General features: G+C 70.3%; 7 protein-coding genes across 7 annotated transcripts in view; 6 read left to right on the plus strand and 1 right to left on the minus strand.

Annotated features, from left to right (window-relative positions):
- Positions 1-1,581, plus strand: part of CHLNCDRAFT_133230 (hypothetical protein) — a gene marked incomplete at both ends in the record, with an annotated part of 4,921 nt that extends 3,340 nt beyond the window's left edge. Inside the window, 8 exons of the mRNA XM_005851730.1 lie at positions 114-151; positions 277-317; positions 421-468; positions 614-674; positions 814-895; positions 988-1,067; positions 1,238-1,311; positions 1,431-1,581. Coding sequence (XP_005851792.1) covers positions 114-151; positions 277-317; positions 421-468; positions 614-674; positions 814-895; positions 988-1,067; positions 1,238-1,311; positions 1,431-1,581 — 575 coding nt within the window. The remainder of the gene's footprint in view (positions 1-113; positions 152-276; positions 318-420; positions 469-613; positions 675-813; positions 896-987; positions 1,068-1,237; positions 1,312-1,430) is intronic.
- A 403-nt stretch (positions 1,582-1,984) lies between these two features.
- On the plus strand, positions 1,985-3,329 carry CHLNCDRAFT_133231 (hypothetical protein; the record flags this gene model as incomplete). Its single annotated transcript, XM_005851731.1, has 2 exons — positions 1,985-2,167; positions 2,262-3,329. The coding sequence occupies 2 exons, from the start codon at positions 1,985-1,987 to the stop codon at positions 3,327-3,329; spliced, it is 1,251 nt and encodes a 416-aa protein (XP_005851793.1).
- A 446-nt stretch (positions 3,330-3,775) lies between these two features.
- On the plus strand, positions 3,776-7,099 carry CHLNCDRAFT_33545 (hypothetical protein). Its single transcript, XM_005851732.1, has 13 exons — positions 3,776-3,794; positions 3,884-3,934; positions 4,079-4,212; positions 4,466-4,590; positions 4,742-4,873; positions 5,013-5,093; positions 5,327-5,403; positions 5,528-5,608; positions 5,748-5,840; positions 6,023-6,127; positions 6,296-6,392; positions 6,504-6,617; positions 6,897-7,099. The coding sequence occupies exons 2-13, from the start codon at positions 3,899-3,901 to the stop codon at positions 7,028-7,030; spliced, it is 1,209 nt and encodes a 402-aa protein (XP_005851794.1). The 5' UTR covers positions 3,776-3,794; positions 3,884-3,898; the 3' UTR covers positions 7,031-7,099.
- Positions 7,100-8,772: 1,673 nt separating this feature from the next.
- On the plus strand, positions 8,773-10,261 carry CHLNCDRAFT_133234 (hypothetical protein; the record flags this gene model as incomplete). Its single annotated transcript, XM_005851733.1, has 4 exons — positions 8,773-8,919; positions 9,118-9,336; positions 9,465-9,887; positions 10,004-10,261. 4 exons carry the CDS (start codon positions 8,773-8,775, stop codon positions 10,259-10,261), a joined length of 1,047 nt encoding a protein of 348 aa, XP_005851795.1.
- Positions 10,262-10,536: 275 nt separating this feature from the next.
- Positions 10,537-12,229, plus strand: CHLNCDRAFT_133235 (hypothetical protein; the record flags this gene model as incomplete). The annotated part of the gene is made up of 5 exons (XM_005851734.1): positions 10,537-10,666; positions 10,790-11,303; positions 11,567-11,644; positions 11,766-11,890; positions 12,066-12,229. 5 exons carry the CDS (start codon positions 10,537-10,539, stop codon positions 12,227-12,229), a joined length of 1,011 nt encoding a protein of 336 aa, XP_005851796.1.
- A 1,309-nt stretch (positions 12,230-13,538) lies between these two features.
- CHLNCDRAFT_133236 (hypothetical protein) lies at positions 13,539-16,494 on the minus strand (the record flags this gene model as incomplete). Its single annotated transcript, XM_005852070.1, has 5 exons — positions 13,539-15,179; positions 15,389-15,485; positions 15,684-15,756; positions 15,970-16,202; positions 16,328-16,494. 5 exons carry the CDS (start codon positions 16,492-16,494, stop codon positions 13,539-13,541), a joined length of 2,211 nt encoding a protein of 736 aa, XP_005852132.1.
- Positions 16,495-18,768: 2,274 nt separating this feature from the next.
- Positions 18,769-20,606, plus strand: part of CHLNCDRAFT_56519 (hypothetical protein) — a gene marked incomplete at its 5' end in the record, with an annotated part of 4,509 nt that continues 2,671 nt past the window's right edge. The window contains 6 exons of the mRNA XM_005851735.1: positions 18,769-18,847; positions 18,905-18,984; positions 19,072-19,185; positions 19,534-19,672; positions 20,003-20,073; positions 20,279-20,478. Of these exons, the coding sequence (XP_005851797.1) occupies positions 18,769-18,847; positions 18,905-18,984; positions 19,072-19,185; positions 19,534-19,672; positions 20,003-20,073; positions 20,279-20,478 (683 nt within the window). The remainder of the gene's footprint in view (positions 18,848-18,904; positions 18,985-19,071; positions 19,186-19,533; positions 19,673-20,002; positions 20,074-20,278; positions 20,479-20,606) is intronic.

The raw sequence follows: 20,606 nt of genomic DNA on the forward strand, positions 1-20,606 counted from the left end.
GGTGGGGGGGGGGGCAGCAAGGCCGGCACTTGGGCTGGTCGTCACCAAGCCTCCCACCCACCACGCCTCGGCCCAATGTGCCTGCCGGGCCTGCTGGAATGCTGCGCACGCAGAGTTTGGGTGCTACAACCCGCTGAGGGACATTGTGGCGGTGCCGCACGACAAGGAAAGGAACCGATTCTACAACGCCACTCGCCACATGACGGCTGAGGAGCACCTGGGGGAGAAGAAGAGGCAAGCAAGCAGAGGAGGCGGAGAGGCACCCTGCTGCCCAAGGCTGGCACCGGCGCCCCGCTGTCGCTGCCCTGGGCTGGCTGGTTGGCTGCCGGTTGGGGCGCACAGGCATGGCACCATGGCCTGCTGCTTTCATGTGCGGATGCTGTTGCTTGTCGGCCTCATGCCTGCCCCTTCATCCTGCAGGCTCTTCTTCTTTGCCGGCAGCATCCGCACCGACGACAATGTGTATTCGTGAGTAGGGCAAGCTGGGCTCTCTGTCTGGCATGCACCGGCCATCCATGCCACACGATCGCAGCCGCCTGCCGCCTACCGCGCTCACCTTGGCCCACACTCGCTCCCTTGGTGTATTGTAATGTGTGTGTGTGTGTGTGTGCAGGGGCAGGACGCGGTTGATTCTCTCGGAGCTGGTGGCACAGTGGAACGACCCAGAGTTCAGTGTGAGCCATGCGGCGGCAGCAGGCACGCTGCCAAGTGCACTCGGCAGGCTGCTGTGGGGCAGCTGCCAGCGAGCTGTTGCCCTGCTACCCTTGCCACTCGCCGCCGCCGCGTCCCGGCGCTGCCTGCAAGCAACCGCAGTTTTCTGGGGGATACGTCAACAACTACCCAGCTGGGTTCCGGGAAGCCAAGTTCTGCCTGGCGCCCTGGGGGTACGGCTTTGGTGAGTGGGCCGGCAGGCTGGCGGTGGTGGGCTGGGCCCGGGTCTGCGTCGCTCACTTGTCGAGGCTGGCTGCTGCCGCTGACGCCGTGCAGGCATGCGGCTGCATCAGTCGATCCTGGGCGGCTGTGTGCCGGTGGTGATCCAGGAGCATGTGTTTCAACCGTACGAGGAGGTGGGTGGTTGGATGCATGGCTGGCTTGATGCCGCACTGCGGCCAGCTTGGCGTGGCGGCCCTGCGGCGGGCCCCTGGTGGAGGCGCCTGCTGCTCCAGCTGCCCGCCATGGTTGCGTGCGCAAGGCCCATGGCGCTCTCCCGTCCACATCACCCGATCCATGCCCGCAGGTCCTGCCCTACGAGACCTTCAGCCTGCGCCTGAGCAACGAGGACCTGCCTCAGCTGCGGGAGACCCTGCGAAGGTGTGCGCACGCCTGGTGCCGCTGCCGTTGCTGTGCCTGCTGTGCCTGCTGTGCCTGCCGCATGTGTCTGCCACTCCTTCCACTCCTCACCGCCCTGCTCCTGGCCTCCATGCGCGCAGCGTGACTGATGAGCAGTACAGGGAGCTGCTGGAGGGCGTGGTGCGGTACAAAGAGGCCTTCAGCTGGGAGCGGCACCTGGGCGGCCGCGCCTTCGACTACACGATCGCCTCCCTGCGGCGGCGCTGGCTGAACTCCCTGTCTCTCTACTGACAAGGCTCGCTGATGCTGCCCGCGCTGGTGGCCGTGAGAGATGTCGTGCGTCCGCTGCGCTCATGTTTCCCGCTCTCTGCTGCCCCGCTCTCTGCTGCCCCGCTCTCTGCTACCCCACCTCTCTGTCTACACATTGATGTTACTGTTATTCACTGCATTTTCCCGATTCGTTCTCCAATTATTCGTGCTGCCTGCAAACTCTGGATCCACCATGAATCAACACAGAGGGCGATGGCGGTGGCGTGCTGCCAATGGGCGGCATGGCGTGCGTGCTGTGGCCTCCTTCTGCATGAGGCCCGTAGCCCGTCCGGCGTTTGCTCGATCAATGCTGTCCCCTTGAGCACCAGGTGCTGTTGGGGCCACACCGTTGCTTCTCGCCGCCCGGTCAAACATTGCCGGTCACATGGTCACCGCTGCACTCACCACGCTCGAGGTGCAGGAGCGGCTGGCGGCCCTCAAGGCGCTGCTGCAGGACGTGGGGCCCACAATTGCAAAGTGCCTGACGAAACTCGTGCTCTCCAGCTCCAACAAGAAACCCACTCCAGCCGAGGCGCTGAAGTTTTTGGCAGCGGAGCTTGTGGCCGTGGTGAGTGAATTAAGGGATCGGTTTGAAAGGAACTGATGCGAGCGGCTCGCTCGGGACGTGGAGTCGAACCACCGACACTTTTTGCCGCTTACAGGTGGACGCAGGATCGGCAGACGGGCAGGAGAGCGGGCAGCCCACCATCAATGGAGCTGGGAGCAGCAGCAGCAGGGAGGAGGCGACAGCCGTGTCGCTGCCAGCCGCCGCCCCGCCAGCTGCCGGCAGCCTCGTCGCCGCCGCCACCGCCGCCCTGCCAGAGGACAGCCTTCCTGATACTGTTGATGCCTGCGCCGAAGCAGAGGCCACGCCGCGTCCAGAGAGCAGCGGTAGCCAGGTGCAGACGGATGCTTCCACCTCTCCTGCTGCTGCCGCGGCAGAGGTGGAGGCGGCCGTCGAGGCAGCTGCAGGACAGGAGGCAGAGCCTGTGACTGCAGAATCTGTGCTGTGTGCCGCAGCAGAGGAGCCAGAGGCAGCGGAGCCTGCCGCAGCACAGGACGCTGAGGCAGCAGAGCCTGCTGCACCACAGGATGCTCCAGAGGCGGAGGAGGCAGAGCCTGTTGTGGCGGAGCAGGCGCCTGCCAATGCAGCAGAGCCTCCCGCAGCAGCGGAGGAAGTGGAGCAGGAGCCTACTGCTGTGGAGGAGGCAGTGCAGGAGGCACCCGCTGCTGCTGAGGAGGCAGCGGAGGAGGCAGAGCTTGCCCCCGCAGAGGAGACAGTGGGGGAGGCACCGGCCGTGGCGGGAGAGGCTGTGGAGGAGAAGCCTGTTGCACCAGCAGAGGCAGAGGAGGAGGTGGTGGAGGAGGAGATTGGTGCAGCCGATGTGTTCAGGGCGGCAGAGGAGCCAGAGGCAGAGATTGCAGCTCCCGCCAGCCCACCAGCAGCCACACCTGCTGCGGACGGCGGCGAGCAGCTGGATGCAAAGGTTGCAGCCGACGCTGCCAGCCCTGCCCAGCACATCGACGGCATTCCTGCAGCGGGCGGGAAGGAGGCTGGGGCGGGTGCCCCGCTGAACTGCGCTGCTGGCGAGGTCGTGGGCGAGGAAGAGGTGGCGGACTTTTCAGCTGAAGTGGTGGTGACAGCCCCCAGCAAGAGCGAGCCGCTGCGGCTGTTGGGAGAGGCTCCTGCCGAGGGCAGCGAGGCAGAGGTGCCAGAGCTGCCAGAGTGAACTGCTGTGCTTGGTTGATTGGAACCATGTGGCAACCTGTGTTTGCAAGGCTTGCACCCTGAAGGAAAACAAACGGGAGGTTGGCGGGGCATGTGATGCATGCCGGCAAGGGACAGTGTCGTTGTTCGAGCTGCCGTCTGCAACAGCTTCGAGTGAGCGCTGCACACCAGGGTGCTTCCAGAAACTCTTCAGCTGGGCCTCCGTTGCACCCTGCCGAAAGTCAGTGCCGTACCCAAAACTGTACAGCCCCCTCCTGCATGTGGAGCCTCTGGAGAGCCGCCTGCCCCGTTATTCATGCCATCTGCGATCGCCGCTCCATCTTCAGCAGCGCTGCCCCGCCCTCGAGTTGCCACTGCCCGTCGCCATCTTGCCTGCCGGCGCAATTCAGGCGTACTCAGAGCAGCGTCAAGCAGCAAGATGGACGGAGACGGCGGCAGCGGCCCTCAGCAAATCACACTAGAAGCGGTGAGCGGCGGCGGTGGCGGGGTGCTGGCGACGGCGGCGCTTCTGCTGCGGCCAGTTCCCATTTGCCAGTGGCCTCCCGCCCCCTGCAGAACCATGAGCTGCGCATGGAGGTGGACTGGGGCAAGCAGGTGCACCTGCAGGTGAGCTGGCGGCCCGCGGGGGAGAGCCCCGCCGCGGCTCGCCGAGCAGCACACAGTCGTTTAGCACAGGGGCGGCGCTGGCAGGCACCCACGTCCCAAACATGCGAGCTCAAGCCCTGAGCGCCACGCCCCGCGCCCCTGCAGCTGGTGTCGGGGCAGGCGGAGGTGTTTGGCACGGCGCTGGACCTGGGGGAGCGGGTGACCATCGGCGGCCAGAAGGTGGCCGTCTACTCCTGGCAGGGGTGCACGCTGGCGATGGAGGGGCAGCCAGACATCATGTGAGGGGCGGGGCGCCACGCATGCTCGGGCTGCCGGTACCGCTGCCCGCACATCCAGGCCGGCGCTGCCTGCGCTGCCTGCAGGCTTGCATGCCCCGCCCTGCGCATGCGCCTCCCTGCCTCCCTGCTTCCCGCTGGGGCGGCGAGGCAAGCTGCTCCCTGGCTGCCACGCCCCTCGTCCCCGGCCGCCACCCCCGTGCTGAGCCGGCGCCGCTGCTGCCTGCCCCCCTGCTCCTGCCGTCGCCGCTTGCAGGTACACCTCAGAGGAGACCCCCATGCCTCACTACCTCAACATTCACGACGTGCTGGATGCGCGGCGGCAGGAGGCGCTCAAGGCCAAGGGGGAGGGGCCGCGCACGTTTGTGGTGGGGCCCACCGGTGAGCGCAGCGCGGCGCCGGCTGGGGCGTCTCCCTTGGGCGCCTGCCTGCTCCTTCTTTGCCCGCACCCATGGCGTGCTTGCCCACCTCATTCGCCCGCTCACCCCACCCGCTGCCCGTGCCCCCGCTCGCCCCTCCCCTGCCCCGCCAGACGTGGGCAAGAGCAGCCTGTGCAAGATTCTGCTCAACTACGCTGTGCGGGCGGGGTGGGCCCCCACCTTTGCCGACATGGACATCGGCCAGGGCAGCATCACAGTGCCAGGGTGCATCGCCGCCACACCAGGTGAGGCGCGGGCGCTGCGGGCGCTGCGCGGCGAAGGGCTTGTGCTGCTGGCTTGGCAGCGTGGCCGTATAGCCGCTGCTGCTGCCTGGCGCTGCTGCTTAGCTGCTGCCTGCCTGCCTGCCTGCCTGCCCTGCTGCAGTGGAGGCCCCGGTGGACATCGAGGATGGTCTGCCCACGGATGCGCCGCTGGTCTACTACACAGGCACACCCTCGCCCTCAGGTCGGGCGCGGCGCAGGGCACGGCGCTGGCTGACGCTGGCTGGGCTGGGCAGGGGCGGCCTGGTGGTGACCCCTGCCCCGAGCCCATGCGTGGAGGCGGCGGCGGCGGCGACCTGCATGGGCTGCCTGCCCTGCCCGCTCCTGCCCTGCCTGCCTGGCTGGGCCCACATACCACCACCACCACCACCACCACCGCCACCGCCACCGCCACCACCGCCACCACCCTTCCTGCAGACAACCCCGACCTGTACCGACACCTGGTGGAGCGGCTAGCGCATGTGCTGGAGCTGCGGGCGCAGAGCGATGCGCAGGTGGGGGCCCATGTTGCAGCGGCGCTGCCCCTTCAATGCTGCCCGCACACCTCTTGCGTGTGTACTGCCCACACCTGCTGCGCCGGCACACCCACCCTGGGTGCACCCTGCCTCTGCCCCGCAGGTGCGGGCGTCGGGCCTGTTTGTGAACAGCATGGGCTGGATTGTGGAGCTGGGCTACGAGCTGCTGAAGCACACGGTGCAGGCAAGAAAGATGCCTGTGTTGCTGTGCAGACCGCCAGCCACAGCAAGCATCCAAGTCTGGCATGTCCCGTACCGTGCCTCCACTGCCTCTTATCTCGCTGCGCCTGCTGCGCCTGCTGCGCCTGCTGCGCCGCCTGCAGGCGCTCAAGTGTGGGGTGGTGCTGGTGGTGGGGGATGAGCGGCTGTACAGCCAGCTCAGCACAGACCTCAAGAAAACAGACCCCGTCATCCAGGTGTGTGCGTCAGGGCGGGCAGGGCAGGGTTGGTGTCACCGGCGGGACCCAGCCGGGCAAACACCCCGGCAGGCACCTGCTTTCTTCCCGCACCTGCTGGATCCCCGGGCGCCGCATCCCTGCCCTGCCTCTGGTGGTCCCTCGCTGCCATGCCAACGCCGCCGCCGCCTGTGTGCCCACAGGTGCTCAAGCTGCCGCGGTCTGGCGGCGTGGTGGTGCGGTCCCGGGAGCTGCGGCAGCAGGCGCGCAAAGTGCGGGTGGAGGAGTACTTTTACGGCAATAGAAAGGTGGGTGCGGTGTGTGTTCATGCACCACGGTGGGGATGGGCTGCCTGTCGCTGGGAGGAGGGGGGCGTGGGTGGGCCGATGCCCACTCACCGCCTGCCTCGTTCTGCGCGAGCAGCACGTCGTGGCCGCGGCCCCACCACCGCCACGGCCCTCCTGCCTGCCCTGCAGGAGCTCAGCCCCGCCAGCCAGACGGCGCGGTTTGAAGACCTGCAGGTGTATCGGGTCGGCGGCGGCCCGCGGGCGCCCTCCTCCGCGCTGCCCATCGGTGAGCGCTTGCCGAGCTGCCGGTGGCGCCGGCGGCGCTGTTTGGTAGCGTCTGCATGATGCTGAGCCGCGCACCTCGCCGCCTGCCCTGCCCCGGCCCGCGTGTGCGCAGGCGCGGCGTCTGTGGCCGACCCGCTGAAGCTCAGCCGCATCACCAACCCCCAAGAGCTGCTCTACACGCTGCTGGCTGTCAGCCACGCTCCCCAGCCCGAGCTGCTGCTGTCGGGTGCGTGGGGCGGCGGGCGGGGCTGCAGGGGCCAGGCGGCGCGGGCGCACATCCCGGCGGGGACGCGCCGCGTGCATGTGTGCTTGCAGGGCTGCCGCCCCGCTCCTCTACCTGCCTCATGCCGCCGCTCTCCACAGCCCTCCTGGCGGCACCAGCCCTGCTGCCATCCACCCGACCTCACCCTCATCACCCACCCCACCCCTCCCGAGCTCAGCCCCGCCCAACTCAGCTCCGTTCCTCCCCCTGTTCCCTGCCCCCTCCCTCCCCCCAACACCGCAGTGAACGTGGCTGGCTTCATCTACGTGCAGGACGTGGATGCCGCCAAGGGGACCATCACCTACCTGGCGCCCTGCGCGGGGCCGCTGCCGGGCTCGCTGCTGCTGGCGGGCAGCTTCAAGACCTACCTGGACTGACGGCGCGGGTGCCTGGAAGCGCTGCCATGCCATGACCTGCTGCGCTGCTGCATGTAGGCCCCCCGGTGCTGATGCTCAGAACACGCTGACGCTGCTCCACTCCAGTCAGCCACCCCAGCAGGAGCCTGGCTGCCGCTGTCAGCTGAGCACTCGTCCAGCAGGCGCACCCCATGCCAGCGACACGGTGGAAGGGTTACACTAGCAGCGAAGCAACAAGGACGCGGTGCGAGTCTCTTGTGTGATGCGGCAGTTCTGGGCAGTGTTTGGGGCAAGGGGAGGGCGCGCGCAAGCTGGGGCACAGGGCCCGCGGCTCAGCCGCGAGGGTGCCGCGCAGCGGGCGCGGCTGCGGCGTGGGGCAAGGGGCAGGCGAGCCGCCAGGCGGCGTCGCCCAGGCGTCCGCGGCGCACGGCAGCGCAGGGCTGGCTCCTACGCCTGGCGCTTCAGCTCCTCTGCCTTGTAGAAGTTCTCCCACTGCAGGCATGGGCACGGCGCGGTGGCCGTCGCAGTCAGCTCAGGGCGTTCCCACCAGCACAGCAAGGCACGGCGGCACGCGCGGCCGTGGTCCATGACTGCGTTTCCTGGCTGCAGCGCAGTCAGCCGGCAAGCGCACCTTCTTGGCCATGTCCCAGTGGATTCTGCAGGGCAGGGGGAGGGGGCAGGGGGGCCCAAGCATGGTGAGTCAGCGGGCAGAGGTCCCAGCTGGGGGGCCGCACGTTGCGCCCCAGCGGGGCTCAATTGCAACATGGGCAGCAGCAAAGCCTGCTGCGCTCAGCCGTGCTGCAGCAGCAAGCGGTTTCAGCCATGGTGCTGCGCAGTGCAGGAGGTGCCGCCCCGCCCACACGCGGAGGGCTCCCTGCAGCCCCCAGCGCACTCACGTCTGCCAGTAGAGGCCCAGGGCGGTGCCGAGGGTCAGCCCAATGGCAATCTCCTTGACCACGCTGACACGGCTGGCCTGGCCGGTCTTGGTGAACATCTGCAGGCAGCCAGCACGCGGCAAGGCGCCTTCAGCACCTGACGTCACCCGGCGTGGGCCCGCTGCGCCAGCAGCCCCGCTGCAGCCTGCCCGCTGGCTGGCGGGGCGCATGTATCCCTCGGCTCTGCGGCCATGCTTGCTGCTGCACGCTGTTGCGGAGCCTGCGGCCAGCAAGTCCGGCAGGGGGGGAGGCGGGTGCTGCGGGCAGGCCCTGCAGTGGACATATCGCTTGCCTGGGCCGCCTTGATGACCGCCTTGCCGCTCATGGTGCCGCGAAAGGCTGTCAGAGGGCCGCCAGGCGAAGGGTTCGGGGCTGGGGGCGCCGGTGACTAGCCACGCGCAGGCTCACGTCCAACCGGCTCACTGCACGATCGGACCTGGGAGAGAACGCATGAGAAGGCCGGCGAGCCACGACAGATGAAGCCACGTCTCCCTTCCCTTCCACCTGCTGGCTGCATGTGGTTTGGGCGCCTCAGGGCCTTGGGACACCAATTTGCCATCGGCGTCCCGCTCCAGCAGTCGGCCAGACCTTTCTGCGGGCATCGCGGAGCCTGCGCCTTGCTGTTGACTGAAGCCTGTCGGTGCTCCTGGCTCTCGGCCTGGCAGCGTGGCGGGTGCCCGTTGCAGCGCCCCATCTGGGAATCCAGGTCGTCTGCAGCCACCAGCCGGCCGGGCTTGCCCGGCAGCGGCAGCAACAACCCCGCCGTTGACCGCCAGGCGGTCGGGTCTCCCATCGCCCAGAGTGCGCTGCGCCCCTTCACACGCAGCCATGGCACGCGCGGGCGACCATCCCTGGCCCAGCTGGTTCCAGGACTCGGTGCAGCACGCGCAGCTGCTGACCAACCGCACGCTGAGGGGCTACCTGCTGTCACACAACGCTGAGCGGTGGCCCGAGGTGGTCAAGGCCACGCTGCTGGTGAGGGCGGCTGCGCCTGCCTTGCTCCTCGCCAGTGGCACCCAGCATGCCTGCCAGGCAGCCAAAAGCATTGCCCCCGCCTGCGTTGAGGCATCCTCCAGCAGACCGGAGCTGGGCGCTGCCTGCTCGCTGGGAACCGAAGCAGCCACCATCACCACACTCACAGCGAGCGTCTGCTCGTGCCTGTGCCGCCCGCAGTACGGCGTGCTCTGCCTCCAGCGCGACTTCCCCGGCCAGCCCGCGCTGGAGCTGGCGCAGCTGCACGAGGCCAGCCGGCGCCTGCATGCCGAGGCGGCACTGGGCGCGGCCCTGCCCCGCATCCGCTCCGAGTTTCAGTCTCTGGAGGCAGACGTGGGCGGCTTCCTGGCTGAGCTGGACCCAAACCGACACGGCGGCGGAGGCAGCGGCGGGCGCGCGGTGGGTTGAGACGGCCAGGCAGCCGCTCATGCTCCTGGAGGGGCAGTGGCTTGCAACCAGCAAGGGTCTGTTCGCTCCTCAGGCCTGTGTGCCACACCTTGCTCCTCATGGCTTTGTGCCCCATGCAGGGCCAGGCGGCTGCCGGCGGCGGGGCCGCCCGCAGCACGGCTCCACGCTCGCTGCGCCTGACCCCCAGAGAGTGCGACCCTGCGGCAGCGACAGCAGCAGCAGCGGCGGCAGCAACACCGCGGGCTGCCGCCCCGCTGCCCAGGGCCAGGGCCAAGCCAGCCCCCGCTGTCTACCCCGACTGGTGGCCCAAGGATGCGGCGGCGGCAGCCGCGGCAGCACGCCGCGCCTCTACCGCCTCCAAGCAGCGGCCGCCGCCGCGGCTGGCCTACTCGCGGCCTCCCTCCGCCCCGCCCAGCGTTACGCAGGATGACTTGCCCACCGCCGCGTTCCTGCTGGTGCCGCCCCGCCTGAGCAGCGGCGGCGCCACGGGCAGGGGCAGCAGCGCCAGGGGTAGCAGCGGCAGGGCGTCCCAGGCACAGCAGGTGGGCGCTGGCAAGCGCGCAGACCATGCTTTCAGGCAGCCGCACCGCGTACACAGCCATATGGCTGTTGCCGCTGCCCTTCCACCGCATTGATTGCCGCTGCCCTGCCACCGCAGGGGGAACCCAAGGGGGGGACCGCGCTGTCCAAGGTAAAGCTGCAGCATGCGCAGCGGCTGGCGCTGCAACGGCAGGGGCAGCAGGCGGACCAGGCGGTGCAAGGCGACGCGAGCCTGTGGCATTGCGGGCGCGGCGGCGACGGCTCTGGTCAACTGCCGGCTCCCGATGACGGCCCAGGCACAGCTGGGCCCGTGGCCACCCCCTCGTCCTACGACCCCGCCTCTGTGGCCAAGTGGCGGCAGCACTTTGGGCTGTGAGAGCTGCAGCGGGTGCAGGAGCGGCGGCTGTCGCCAGCGGCGGAGTGCCAGCGGCGGCGGGGGTGGGGCGACGGGCAGGGAATATGGCGCTTCCCGCCGCTTCTTATGCCTCTGCTTGACCTTCTAGGCCTGTTTTTGCGCCGAAACCTGCGTACTGGAGGGCTCGGCAGTCGCTTGCCGATCTGGCCGGATTGCATGACGCATGTCAAATTGTTAGGCGGCCGGCCGGCTCCTCACTTTTCGAGAACCCCAGAGCCCCTAGGCAGCCCCCAGCCATGTGTAGGTTCACTGTGCGGGCCCCACCGGCCGGTGGCCCCGCTGCCCAGCCGCCCGACCTCAAGTTGGAGGCTCCGCTGGACCTGGACGTGCTGTTTGAGCATGGAACCGAAGACCTGGACGCCAACGGTGCGCAGGGGCCGGTTACTCAGGGCATGGGGCATGACGGGGGCTGCCGAGATGAGGGGCCCTCTGCGCGGCTCCCGGGCTGCCCAGCTGACCGGCCGGCGCGCCCTGCCGCCCTCGCCGCAGACCTGGCCCTGCTGGCCCTGTTCAGCGGCAACAACGCGCCCGCCCCAGCAGCCGAGAAGCCCTCGCCGGTCAGCAGCTGCGCGGCGGCCCCCACGGCCGACGCCAGCAACACGGTGGTCATGGGGCAGGCCCTGTGCGTGCCGGCCGGCCCCCAGGGCGTCCTGCCGGTGGCGCCCCCGGCCGCGGTGCCCATTGCGGCCCCCGCCAACCCCGCCAACCCCGTGCAGCAGCTGCAGTTCCAGGCCGTGATGCAGCACCAGGCTGCCATCATGCAGAACCCGCAGGCCTACCCCGCAGCCGCGCAGATGTACCAGCAGGCGATGCTGCAGCAGCAGCAGCAGCAGCAGATGCTGGCGGCGCAGCAGCAGGTGGCGGCCGCGGCCGCAGCCGCTGCGGGCTCGCTGCCCGTGCCGGCCCCCATGCTGATGGGCAAGCGCAGCGTGAGGTCCCAGGAGGAGGTGGAGGAGCAGACGGAGCGCATCAAGAAGCGGCGGCGCGAGTCGGCGCAGCGCAGGTGCGCCGCTGCTCCGTGGCCACGCTTGCCTGCGCTCGCAGCCAGCCGCTGTTGCCCAGCCCGGCCCCCGCCTGCTGCTCCCGCACCTGATGCGGCACGCTGCCGCCGGGGCGGCGGCAGGCCCCGAGCGCGGGCGCGGCGGTTAGGGTTTTGGACGCCAGGCGGCTGCGCACCCTTGCGCCGCTGCCCACACTGCCGCCTGCTTGTCTGGCTTCTGCTCCTCGACCATGCCGCCGCTGTTGCCGCTGCCGCCCCGCCTGCAGCCGCCAGCGCAAGAATGCTTACATGAAGAGCCTGGAAATGGAGAACCGCGCTCTCAAGATGGAGAATGAGCGCCTCAGGTGCGGCGCCTCTCAGCTCTGGGCTCGTGTGCGCTGGCTGGCAGCCTGGCGCGTGCGCGCTTGCGCGCGGCTGGGCGGGCTGCGGCGCTGACTCTTTCGCCGCCCGGCGCCTGCCCCGCAGGGTGGAGCTGAGCAAGGGCGGCGGCGGCGGCGGCGGCATGCCCGCCTCTGCCTTCCTGCCCAAGGCCAGCAGCGGTTCGGTGTCGCGCCACGAGAGCGCCGGCGCCGCGTGCAGCGGCCAGCAGGGTGCGCCGCCGCCGCGCTGCGCGCGCCCGCCCTCGCCGCTCCGCCCGCCCTCGCACGCCTGCCTGCCTGCCTTCCCGCGCCGTCGCCGCGCCTCCCCCCTTCCCACGCCCAGCCCGCCCTGGCGCCCCAGCCCACCCTCTCCCCTGCCTGCCCTCCCCCGCCTGCCGCCCCGCAGACGGCGGCAGCGACCACGTGAGCCTGAGCGACGACGAGGAGGGCGTGGGCCTGTGCGGCGACCTGGCCATGGGCATGCCGCCCCTGGACGCATCGCCCGCCGATATTGCGCATGACGCGCTGGCCCTCATGCCCACCGCAGACCTCCTCAACTTTGCCTTCTGAGGCGGCGGCGCGCCCGCCCCAAGCGCCAGCCCCGGCGCTGCCCAGCCGGCGACGCGCGGCCGCTGCCCAAGCGGCTGCCACCGCCCCGGCCTTTTTGCCCTGTCCCAGCAGAAACGCCAACGAGCAACGTCTTTAGCACCGCAAAAGAGCAGCACCCCACGACACGCTTTCCCCTCCGCCGACCCACACCTGCCCCACCTTGCGAGCGCTCTTAACGACAAGAGAGAGCGCGGGGCGGGCGCCCGCGCCCGCCCTCGCCCCCCACCCCCCTTTGCCGCCTCCAGCAGTGTGTTGGCGGGCGGGCAAAGGCAACGAATGAGGTCCAACGCTACCGACCCTGCCCTGGCCACCCGGCGCCCCGCCGCGCAGGGGCCAACATCCAAGCCGCCGCGGCAGGTCGCCCTCTTGCTTGCCTCAATTCTTTCTTCAAGTTACCCTGGCGCTCATTTGTCAGTCATGTCTTCATCCCTTGGACCCCCCTTCACCGCACGGCGCCGCCCTCGTATTTGTTGCCGGCTACTACCACCCTCACGCGGGCCGCCGTCGCAGGCGGCTCCGCCACCCCTCCCTTTGCTAGCGTGTCGAATGCACCGAGCGGCCCCACCCCAGCCTGCGGCGCTCGCCCCACCCCAACCGCCACCCCACCCCTCAGTAAGGCGCCGTGACGCCATTTGATCCCCCCCTTCCTGGTTTGCCGGATCCTGACCCCCCTCATTTTCCTCGGTCTCGGGGCTCCGCCGCCCCACCCTGTCAGAAGCCTTTGCATTGTCTTTTTGCACACAGTAGCCGCGGGAGCAGCCCCCCCCGCTGGACAGATGCCTGCCCACCCCGCAGCAACATGCGCCCGCCGCACGCCCCGCTGTTCCCAGCGGCGGCGGCGGCAGATCGTCTTTTCCCCACCCCTGGCCGATGGCCGCCTGTCCTTTTCTCTGTGGCCTGTCAGGTGCCCACGCCTCCTCCAGCCCCACCCTTCCCCCGGGCACCTCCCTCCCTCGGGCACGCAGTCTGCCCGTTTGATTGCGATTTTCGTCTGCAGGGCATGCCTCCTGTGCTTGCATGCCCGCGTGCTGCGGCCCTGCGCCGGCGCCCGCCGCCGGGCGCGGGCGCCCCCCAGCCCAAGCCCCCGCTCCCCCTGTCTTGCGAATCTTTTTTGTGGGGTCGATTACATGGGACTCTTCGCCGCTGCTCCGCTAGCGCGGCAACCACTGCTAGCAGTACCTTGAACTGTACACACCCGCCCCCCTTGCCAACTTGCCCCCTTGCCTGATCCCGTGTAACCTAGACAGCGCAGCGCACGGCAGCTCGAGGGCTAGATGAGGGGCGAGCAGTGCGCCGGCAGCAGCACGCGCGGCGGCACCGCCCCAGCTGCTGCCTGCTGCTCCGCCGCCGTGCTTTCGGCCTCGCCTGTTGCGGCAGCAGCCGCAGCAAAGCGGTCGACTGCGGGCCAGGGCCTGGCGGTGCCCGGCGCCGCATCCAGAGCCGCAGCCGCCTCTGCCAGCTGCTGCTGCTGCTCCCGCACCAGGGCCGCCTGCTGCTGGGAGGAGCCGCCGCCCGCGCCCGCCCATGCCGCTGCCCCTGCTGCTGCTGCTGCTGCACTGGTGGCTGCAGCTGTGTCGGCAGCCTGCTGCTGCAGGAAGGCGGGCGGGAGGCGCAGCGGGGGCGGAGCCTCCAGCGGCGGCAGTCGGCCGTTGGGATCTGCTGCGCAGGGCAGCATGCCCAGCGCGCACGGTCGCCAGCTGGCAGCACGCCGCCACCGCTTCGCCCCGCCACTCCCAGCCTCCCGCGGCTGCTCTCCAGCCGCACGCTTGGCGGCCGCGCTGCCTGGCCCCTGCTGCTGCTGCTGCTGCAGGCGCTGCAGCAGGTCTTGCTGCTGCCATGCTGCGGATGTGAGCTGCTCCAGGGGGCCGCTGTCGACACCAGGGGGTGCCGCCGCGTCGGCAGCCGCCGCTGCCGCCGGATCCAGGCTCACCAGGCTGCCAGCAGCCGACACAGCCGCCGCCGCTCCGGGGGTTGCCTTGGCAGACGCAAGCAGCAGAGAGACCGCCTGCTGTAGCGCCTCTGCGGCCGGGCTGGTGCCGCCGGCGCCGGCCCCGCTGCCGCTGTCGTCAGGCTGCTGCAACGCCCGACACGCCGCCAGGTGCGCCGCGGCGGCCTGGGCTGGCAGCGCTGCCGCCAGCAGCTGCCGCAGCAGGTCTGTGCTGGGCTTCCAGCTGCCGCAGGCAGCCAGCAGGCCGCCGCCGGCACAGGGCAGCAGGCGGCGCAGCCAGCTGAGGTGCGACGCTAGTGAGGCCTCGCTTTCGCCAGCAGTGCCGCCGCCTGCCACCTCTGCTGCCCCTGCTCCATCCGCCGCCGCCACCAGCCGCGTCACAGCCCCAAGCAGCAGCAGCGGCGGCAGCTGGGGCCACAGACCCGTCAGGTGTCCCATGCAGGCGGCCAGTGCCCGGTCTGCCACAGCCGCATCCCCCGCAGCTGCGCCGCCCACGGTGCCGCCTGCCGCCTGCAGCGGCCTGCCTGCAGCTGCCTCGGCGTCCCCGCCCGCCACCGCGTCGCTGGCGCCAGCCAGCGAGGCAGTGGCTGCCAGCAGTGCATCCGCCAGCAGCGCCGCCGCGGGGCGAGGCACTGCAGACCTGAGCTCCGCCAGCAGCTGCCGCCGCCGCTTCTTGGCATCCGCAGCCTGGTAGGCGCCGCCTGCGCCCACAGCGGAAGCGCTAAGAGCGGCCCCGCCGCCGCCGCCGCCGCCGCCGCCAGCAGAGGCGGCTGCAGCTGGCGCGCCCGCGCGCCTGCGCCCCGTGCTGAGCGCGGCCGCTGCCGCGGCCGCTGCCGCCGCCGCCGCGCCCGGAGCGCTGCCGCCCTGCGCCTCCTCCTCCCCGCTGTCGTCGCCATCTGACTCGGCTGCTGCCGCCGAGGCCGCCACCTTGGCCGCCGCCGCCCGGTGGAGCAGCAGGTACTCCTGCAGGGGGCAGGGGAGGGGGCGGCAGCGCCATCAGCAGCTTGGGGCCGCAGACGACCGGAGCAAGCCAAGCGCCAGGCCTGCCATAGCGCCTCCCAGCCTCCCCAGGAACTCCCAGCAGGAGCTGCCAGGGGAAGGCCGAGCAGCAACTGCGTGCGGCTTTCCCAGCATGCAGCGCAGGCCCAGGAGGCCGCACGGCTTGCCTGCACCATGGCTTGGACCCTGTCGGCCGCCGCGTGCACGTGGTCGCTCTGCCGCTGCCAGTAGTTGGCCTGCAGCCAGGCCAGGCCGTGCTGCGCGGCCAGCCTGCGACAGCGAGCGACGGGGCGGCAGAGGCGGCAGGAGCCACGAGTGAGCGGCGGCACGGATGAGCTGCTTACATGGATGCATGCCTGCGCGGCTGGCCGGCAGGGGGTGGCACTGTGGAAGGGTGCGCGGCAGCGTGGGCGAGGGCAGGCAGGGGTGCAGGGCGTCGCTGCGCGCAGCGCCGGCCCCCGTTCACACCTGAGGGCTGCCAGCGAGGGCAGCTCGTTGTGTGTGGCCTCGTGGCGCAGGTCCACCAGGATGCGGGGCAGGCCTGCGGGGCGAGCAGTGGCGGGTGGGTGAGCGGGAGTGTTGAGCGAGAGCAGGCAGCAGCGCATCCAGCCGGCCCACGCCGAGCATGGAGCTCAGGGACAGCGAGCGCAAAGCCCCAGGCACGTCTCAGGCAGCAAGCAGTGGGAGGCAAAGCAGCAGGCTGGCACGGGGCCAGCGCGCGCAAAGACCCGCTCCCGGCCGCCGGCCCGCCCACCTGCCACCGCGGCCAAGCTTGCCACAGACGCCGCCACGCGGCCTCGCTGCGACGAGTCGGCTATGCCGTTGACCATCCGCACCACCGCCAGCCCGTACTGCAGCCTCAGCTCGCTTTCGCTGGCCGCCAGGTGGGCGGGTGGCAGCGGCGCACTGGTGCCGCTCGCGTCAGCACTACCGTCGCCGCCCGCTGCGGCCCGGTCGTGCTGGCGGGCCTCCACAAGGCAGGCGGTGCTGTCCACACCCAGAGGCACACGCCCGCGCGTCCTCCATGCAACCACCTGCGTCCGCCAAGGCAAGAAGCAGGCAGCAGTGGGCTGGCGGCGGCGGCGGCAATGGCGGCGCCCGTGACGCCTCACTCCAGGACGTGCATGGCGCCTGGCGGCGTGCCCAGTGCGGACTGCGGGTCCCCGCTCACCCTGTCCAGCCCCCGCTGCACCTCCTCGGGCGTCTCAGACAGCAGCCAAAGGCCGACTTGGCGCCATTCGGCCCAGCTGGCCCAGGGCACAGCCCTGCCGAGCGACATGGTGATCGACGTGGAAATGGAATTGCCGCAGGTCCACCAACAGGCCAGGAGGAAGGAGCCCAGCAGGCCATCACAGCAGGTTTATTCTCCTCTGCTTTATTCATGTTGTTTCACTGCGTCCGATCAGAAAAAGATCCAGGAAGTCTAAAGGGGAGCCTCCACCTACCCACTGGCAGATGTTCATCTCGCAACGCAGCATCGCGCTCCTCAAGGGCGGTGTCGGCGCTCAGCTTCGTGCGGAAAGTCATAGATACATGAGTTCAGGCTCCGGGGAGGCACCATCTAGACGTCGGCGTCCTGCAACAGAGGCGGCGGCAGCATCAGGGTCGGCGGGACTCGGGCGGCAAGTCCAGCCAGCAGCGCAGCCAGGGCGGGAAGCTGGTAGCAGCAGCACGGAGGCTGTACGAGGGCAGGAGGGCGCCTCAGCATTGCGAGCACCAGTGCCAGCGCCAGCACCGCAGCAGCAGCAGCCTCGAACCCGGCCCACGCAAGGGCAACTTGTTGAGCGCTGCCTGCTGCAAGCACCTCTCACGATCGACATTGGTGCTAATTTAGTGGACCGCTCATTCGAAAAGGCGAGCAGCGTGTTGCGGTGAATGTGGTGTGATGGATGGTGCAGCACACGGCATGGGTGATGAGCGGGGTTGCCTCTGCCGGCGCAGGATCGAGCGGCGGTTCTGGAGCGGGCGGAGCGGGCGGGCGTGGCAGCCTGCATCGTCACCGGCACGTGCGTGCGCACGGCGACGGCGGCGGCGGAGCTGTGCAACTCTGCAGCGGGTCGGCGGCACAGCCTGTACTTCACAGCAGGCGTTCACCCGCACCACGCCAAGGTAGTTGGCACAGGCTGAAAGCAGGGAGGAAAACGCAGGCTGGTGGCCCTCGCCTAGGCGCGCCTCCAGCCTAACAGGCGGGAGGCTCCCCTTCCCTGGCTGCCTGCTGGGCGCCCGCAGGACTGCAGCGAGGCCACGCTGAGCGCGCTGCGCCAGCTGGCGGCTGACCCGCGGTGCGTGGCGGTCGGCGAGGCGGGGCTGGACTTCAACCGCAACTTCTCGCCGCCCGCCGCCCAGGAGCGCTGGTTTGCCGCCCAGGTGGAGCTCGCGGAGGAGCTGGGCCTGCCGCTCTTCATGCACTGCCGCGACGCGGGGCCGCGGTTCGCCGAGATCCTCAGGTACCGGTGCGGCGGGGCGCATGGCCGGCCAGGGGCAAGGCGGGGCATTGGGGGCTGGTGGCACCTGGCCCGCTGGCCTGCTGGCGGAGCACAGGAGCATCGGGCTGGGGAGGCCGCGGTGCGCCAGGGTGTGTGTGCTTGCGGGATGGCGAGCCCTGAGGGAGGGGCGTGAGTGCCCTGCACTGCGGCGCCCGGTGGTGCAGGGCGCACCGGCACACCGTGCCCGGCGTGGTGCACTGCTTCACGGGCAGCCGGCAGGAGCTGGAGGCGTGTCTGGAGCTGGGGCTGCACATCGGCATCACGGGTTGGGTGTGCGACGAGCGGCCCGAGCGGGGCGGCGCCCAGCTGGCAGCCCTCCTCCCGCTCATCCCAGGCACGCACAGCTGGCGCCGCGCCGCGTCTCCGCCCTGCAGCGATGCCACAACGTTTGCCGCGTTCTGCTGTGCCTGCGTGGTCCTTGCTTGCCCCGTGTGCCCGCTCCCCGTGCACCTCTTCACTTCTCGCGGTATGCCTCGTCCCTGCCCTGCAGATGATCGCCTGCTGATAGAGACCGACTGCCCCTACCTGACGCCCCGCAGCATCACGCCCAGCAAGTCGCGGCCCCAGCGCAACGAGCCAGCGCTGCTGCCGCATGTGCTGGCGGCGGTGGCGGCGGCGCGCGGCGAGACGCCAGAGCAGACTGCGCGCATCACCACAGCCAATGCCCGGGCCCTGTTCCGGCTGCCTGATGCGTCGCAATGAACATGGGGCAAGGGGATGGCATGAAACAGTTTGTTGCTGGCTGGCAGCTGCTGTGCCCGGTGTTGCCTCCAGTTGGGTGTTGCTGCCGCCTTGCCCGCCCGCCGCCAGCAGGTGCCGGCAGGAGCCCGGCAGGGGCTAAGGGAGCGGCATTCTCACAGGAGCATCGGGTTTACTGCATAAAATGATTGCAGGTGGCTCAGGGCCGGCAGCAGGGATGCACCATGCTGTGCTGAGCCGTGCTGCCTCCATCAGCACTTGGAGGGCCGGTGTGGCCCAGCCGGCATTCGCTCCTCGCTGATCTGTCGGTTCTGTCAATTGAGCGGCGGGCCTGCTCCACACACAGCGCGGTTGCAGTAGCGGGAACCATGCGCTGCGCCGAGCTCACCGCACAGCCGGCAGGCAAGGGGGTTGGCCGGCATTTTAGGCATTGCTGGGAAGGGCAATGTGCGGCGCCAGGGCACGCGTTGGCTCACCCCCCTTATCGCCTGCGCATTGCTGCAGCCTTGGCGTCGCGCTCCAGCGCGCTGCGGGGGTCGCAGCTGGCTGTGCCGACTCCTTGCCGCAAGACTGTTCGCCCCAAGGTGCGCCAAGAGTGCCGATCGCAGGCATGTGGGGCCCTGCCGGGTGCTGCCAAGGTGTCGAATCACCTTGGCCGGCTGCTCCTGCAGGTGGCCCAGCCCACCCAGGCGGTGGCTCAGGTGGATGCCAAGACACAGGCCCACGCCCAGAAAATCACGGTCAGCACCAATGGCTCAGAGTTTGGTGCCACGGAGATGTCGCGGGTGCGCTTGCCGCCGCCGCCCGCCCGCTGCCGCAGCCTGCACCCCGCTGCCGCATCAGCCCACACGGCGCAGCGGCATGCGCCAGCCAGCTGCAGATGGGCAGGCGAGCAGCCGAAACAGCCCGGGATGCGCAGCCTTGCCACGCTTCACACGGTTGCGTGGAGCCAGCCTCGCTGACCGCTCCGGTGGGAGCGTCGCCAGCTGCGGCTGGCCGCACAGCCGGCTGCTGTGTGTGGTCACGACACAGCCGTGGGGCCGCCGTGCGACCTGGTTGATGGCTGCCCCGGCCCGGCGGCGTGGCAACCCTGCTGCTGAGCCTGCCGCGCGCCCACCCGTGTCTGGCCGCAGACGGTGCTGGGCATCATCCTTGGCGGCGGCGCCGGCTCCCGCCTCTACCCGCTGACCAAGAAGCGCGCCAAGCCCGCGGTGCCCCTGGGCGCCAACTACCGCCTCATCGACATTCCCGTCTCCAACTGCATCAACTCAGGTGTGTGTGTGTGTGTGTGCAAGGTGGGCATCGGACGGCGCCTGGGCTGCACCAACTCGGGGTGGCGCGGGCTAGCCCGCCGTGCGCCGGTGTGATGCGTGCTGTGGACCCATGTCCACTGGCAAAAAGAGGGGATCGGGGGCGTGGGCGCTGGGCCGGCTGCGCGAGGGGGCAGGAGCGGCGGGCAAGCGAGGGCCGAGGCAGCGGGCAGGCGTGGAGGGCTGGGCGGGCGAGGCTTCCTGCCTGGCGTGTCCCCTGCCCAGGCGACGGCTCGCGCGCCCGGCCCCTGCGCGCGCCACACACCACCCACCATGCGCCCCTGCCCCGCAGGCGTCAACAAGATCTACTGCCTCACCCAGTTCAACTCCGCCTCACTCAACCGCCACCTCTCCTCCGCCTACGTGCGCCGCCGCCTGCTTGCCTGCCCCTGCTGCCTTGCTTGCCCCTGCTCCGCCTGCCGCCTGCCGCCTGCCGCCTGCTGCTTCACCACTCGCCTCGCCACTCGTGCCTCTGCCCGTCGCGCCTCGGCCCCGCCTTGTCCAGCCCCAGCCCCAGCCGCTTGCTCCCATGCCCCCTCACCGCCCCCGCGCCTGCCCCCTGCCGCAGAACTCCAACGTCGGCGGCTACAACAGCCGCGGCTTTGTGGAGGTGCTGGCCGCCAGCCAGACCACCACCACCAAGGAGTGGTTCCAGGGCACCGCCGACGCGGTACGCCAGTACATGTGGCTCTTCGACGAGGCCTGCCGCGACGGCGTGGAGGACTTCCTCATCCTGTCGGGTGCGGCGGCGGCGGCGCTGCCGCGCCGGTGCCGTGGTGTTGTGCTTTGGCGGGCCGCCGCTCCCACAGCGCCGGCTGCCCGCTCCACAGCCCTGCCATGGCACGCCACGCCACGGCTGCCGCTCCTCCCTTCAGCCTCGCCACATGGCCGGCCAG

The sequence above is a fragment of the Chlorella variabilis genome (genome assembly GCF_000147415.1).
Source record: "Chlorella variabilis unplaced genomic scaffold CHLNCscaffold_1, whole genome shotgun sequence".
Taxonomy (NCBI): domain Eukaryota; kingdom Viridiplantae; phylum Chlorophyta; class Trebouxiophyceae; order Chlorellales; family Chlorellaceae; genus Chlorella; species Chlorella variabilis.

Excerpts from the sequence above, each read along its gene's own strand:
- CHLNCDRAFT_33545 (XM_005851732.1), top strand. The coding sequence starts at position 3,899 with ATGGAGGTGGACTGGGGCAAGCAGGTGCACCTGCAG. Across the intron at positions 3,935-4,078 it reads GCAAGCAGGTGCACCTGCAG|CTGGTGTCGGGGCAGGCGGA; the intron begins GTGAGCTGGCGG and ends GCGCCCCTGCAG. Across the intron at positions 6,393-6,503 it reads CTCCTCCGCGCTGCCCATCG|GCGCGGCGTCTGTGGCCGAC; the intron begins GTGAGCGCTTGC and ends GCGTGTGCGCAG.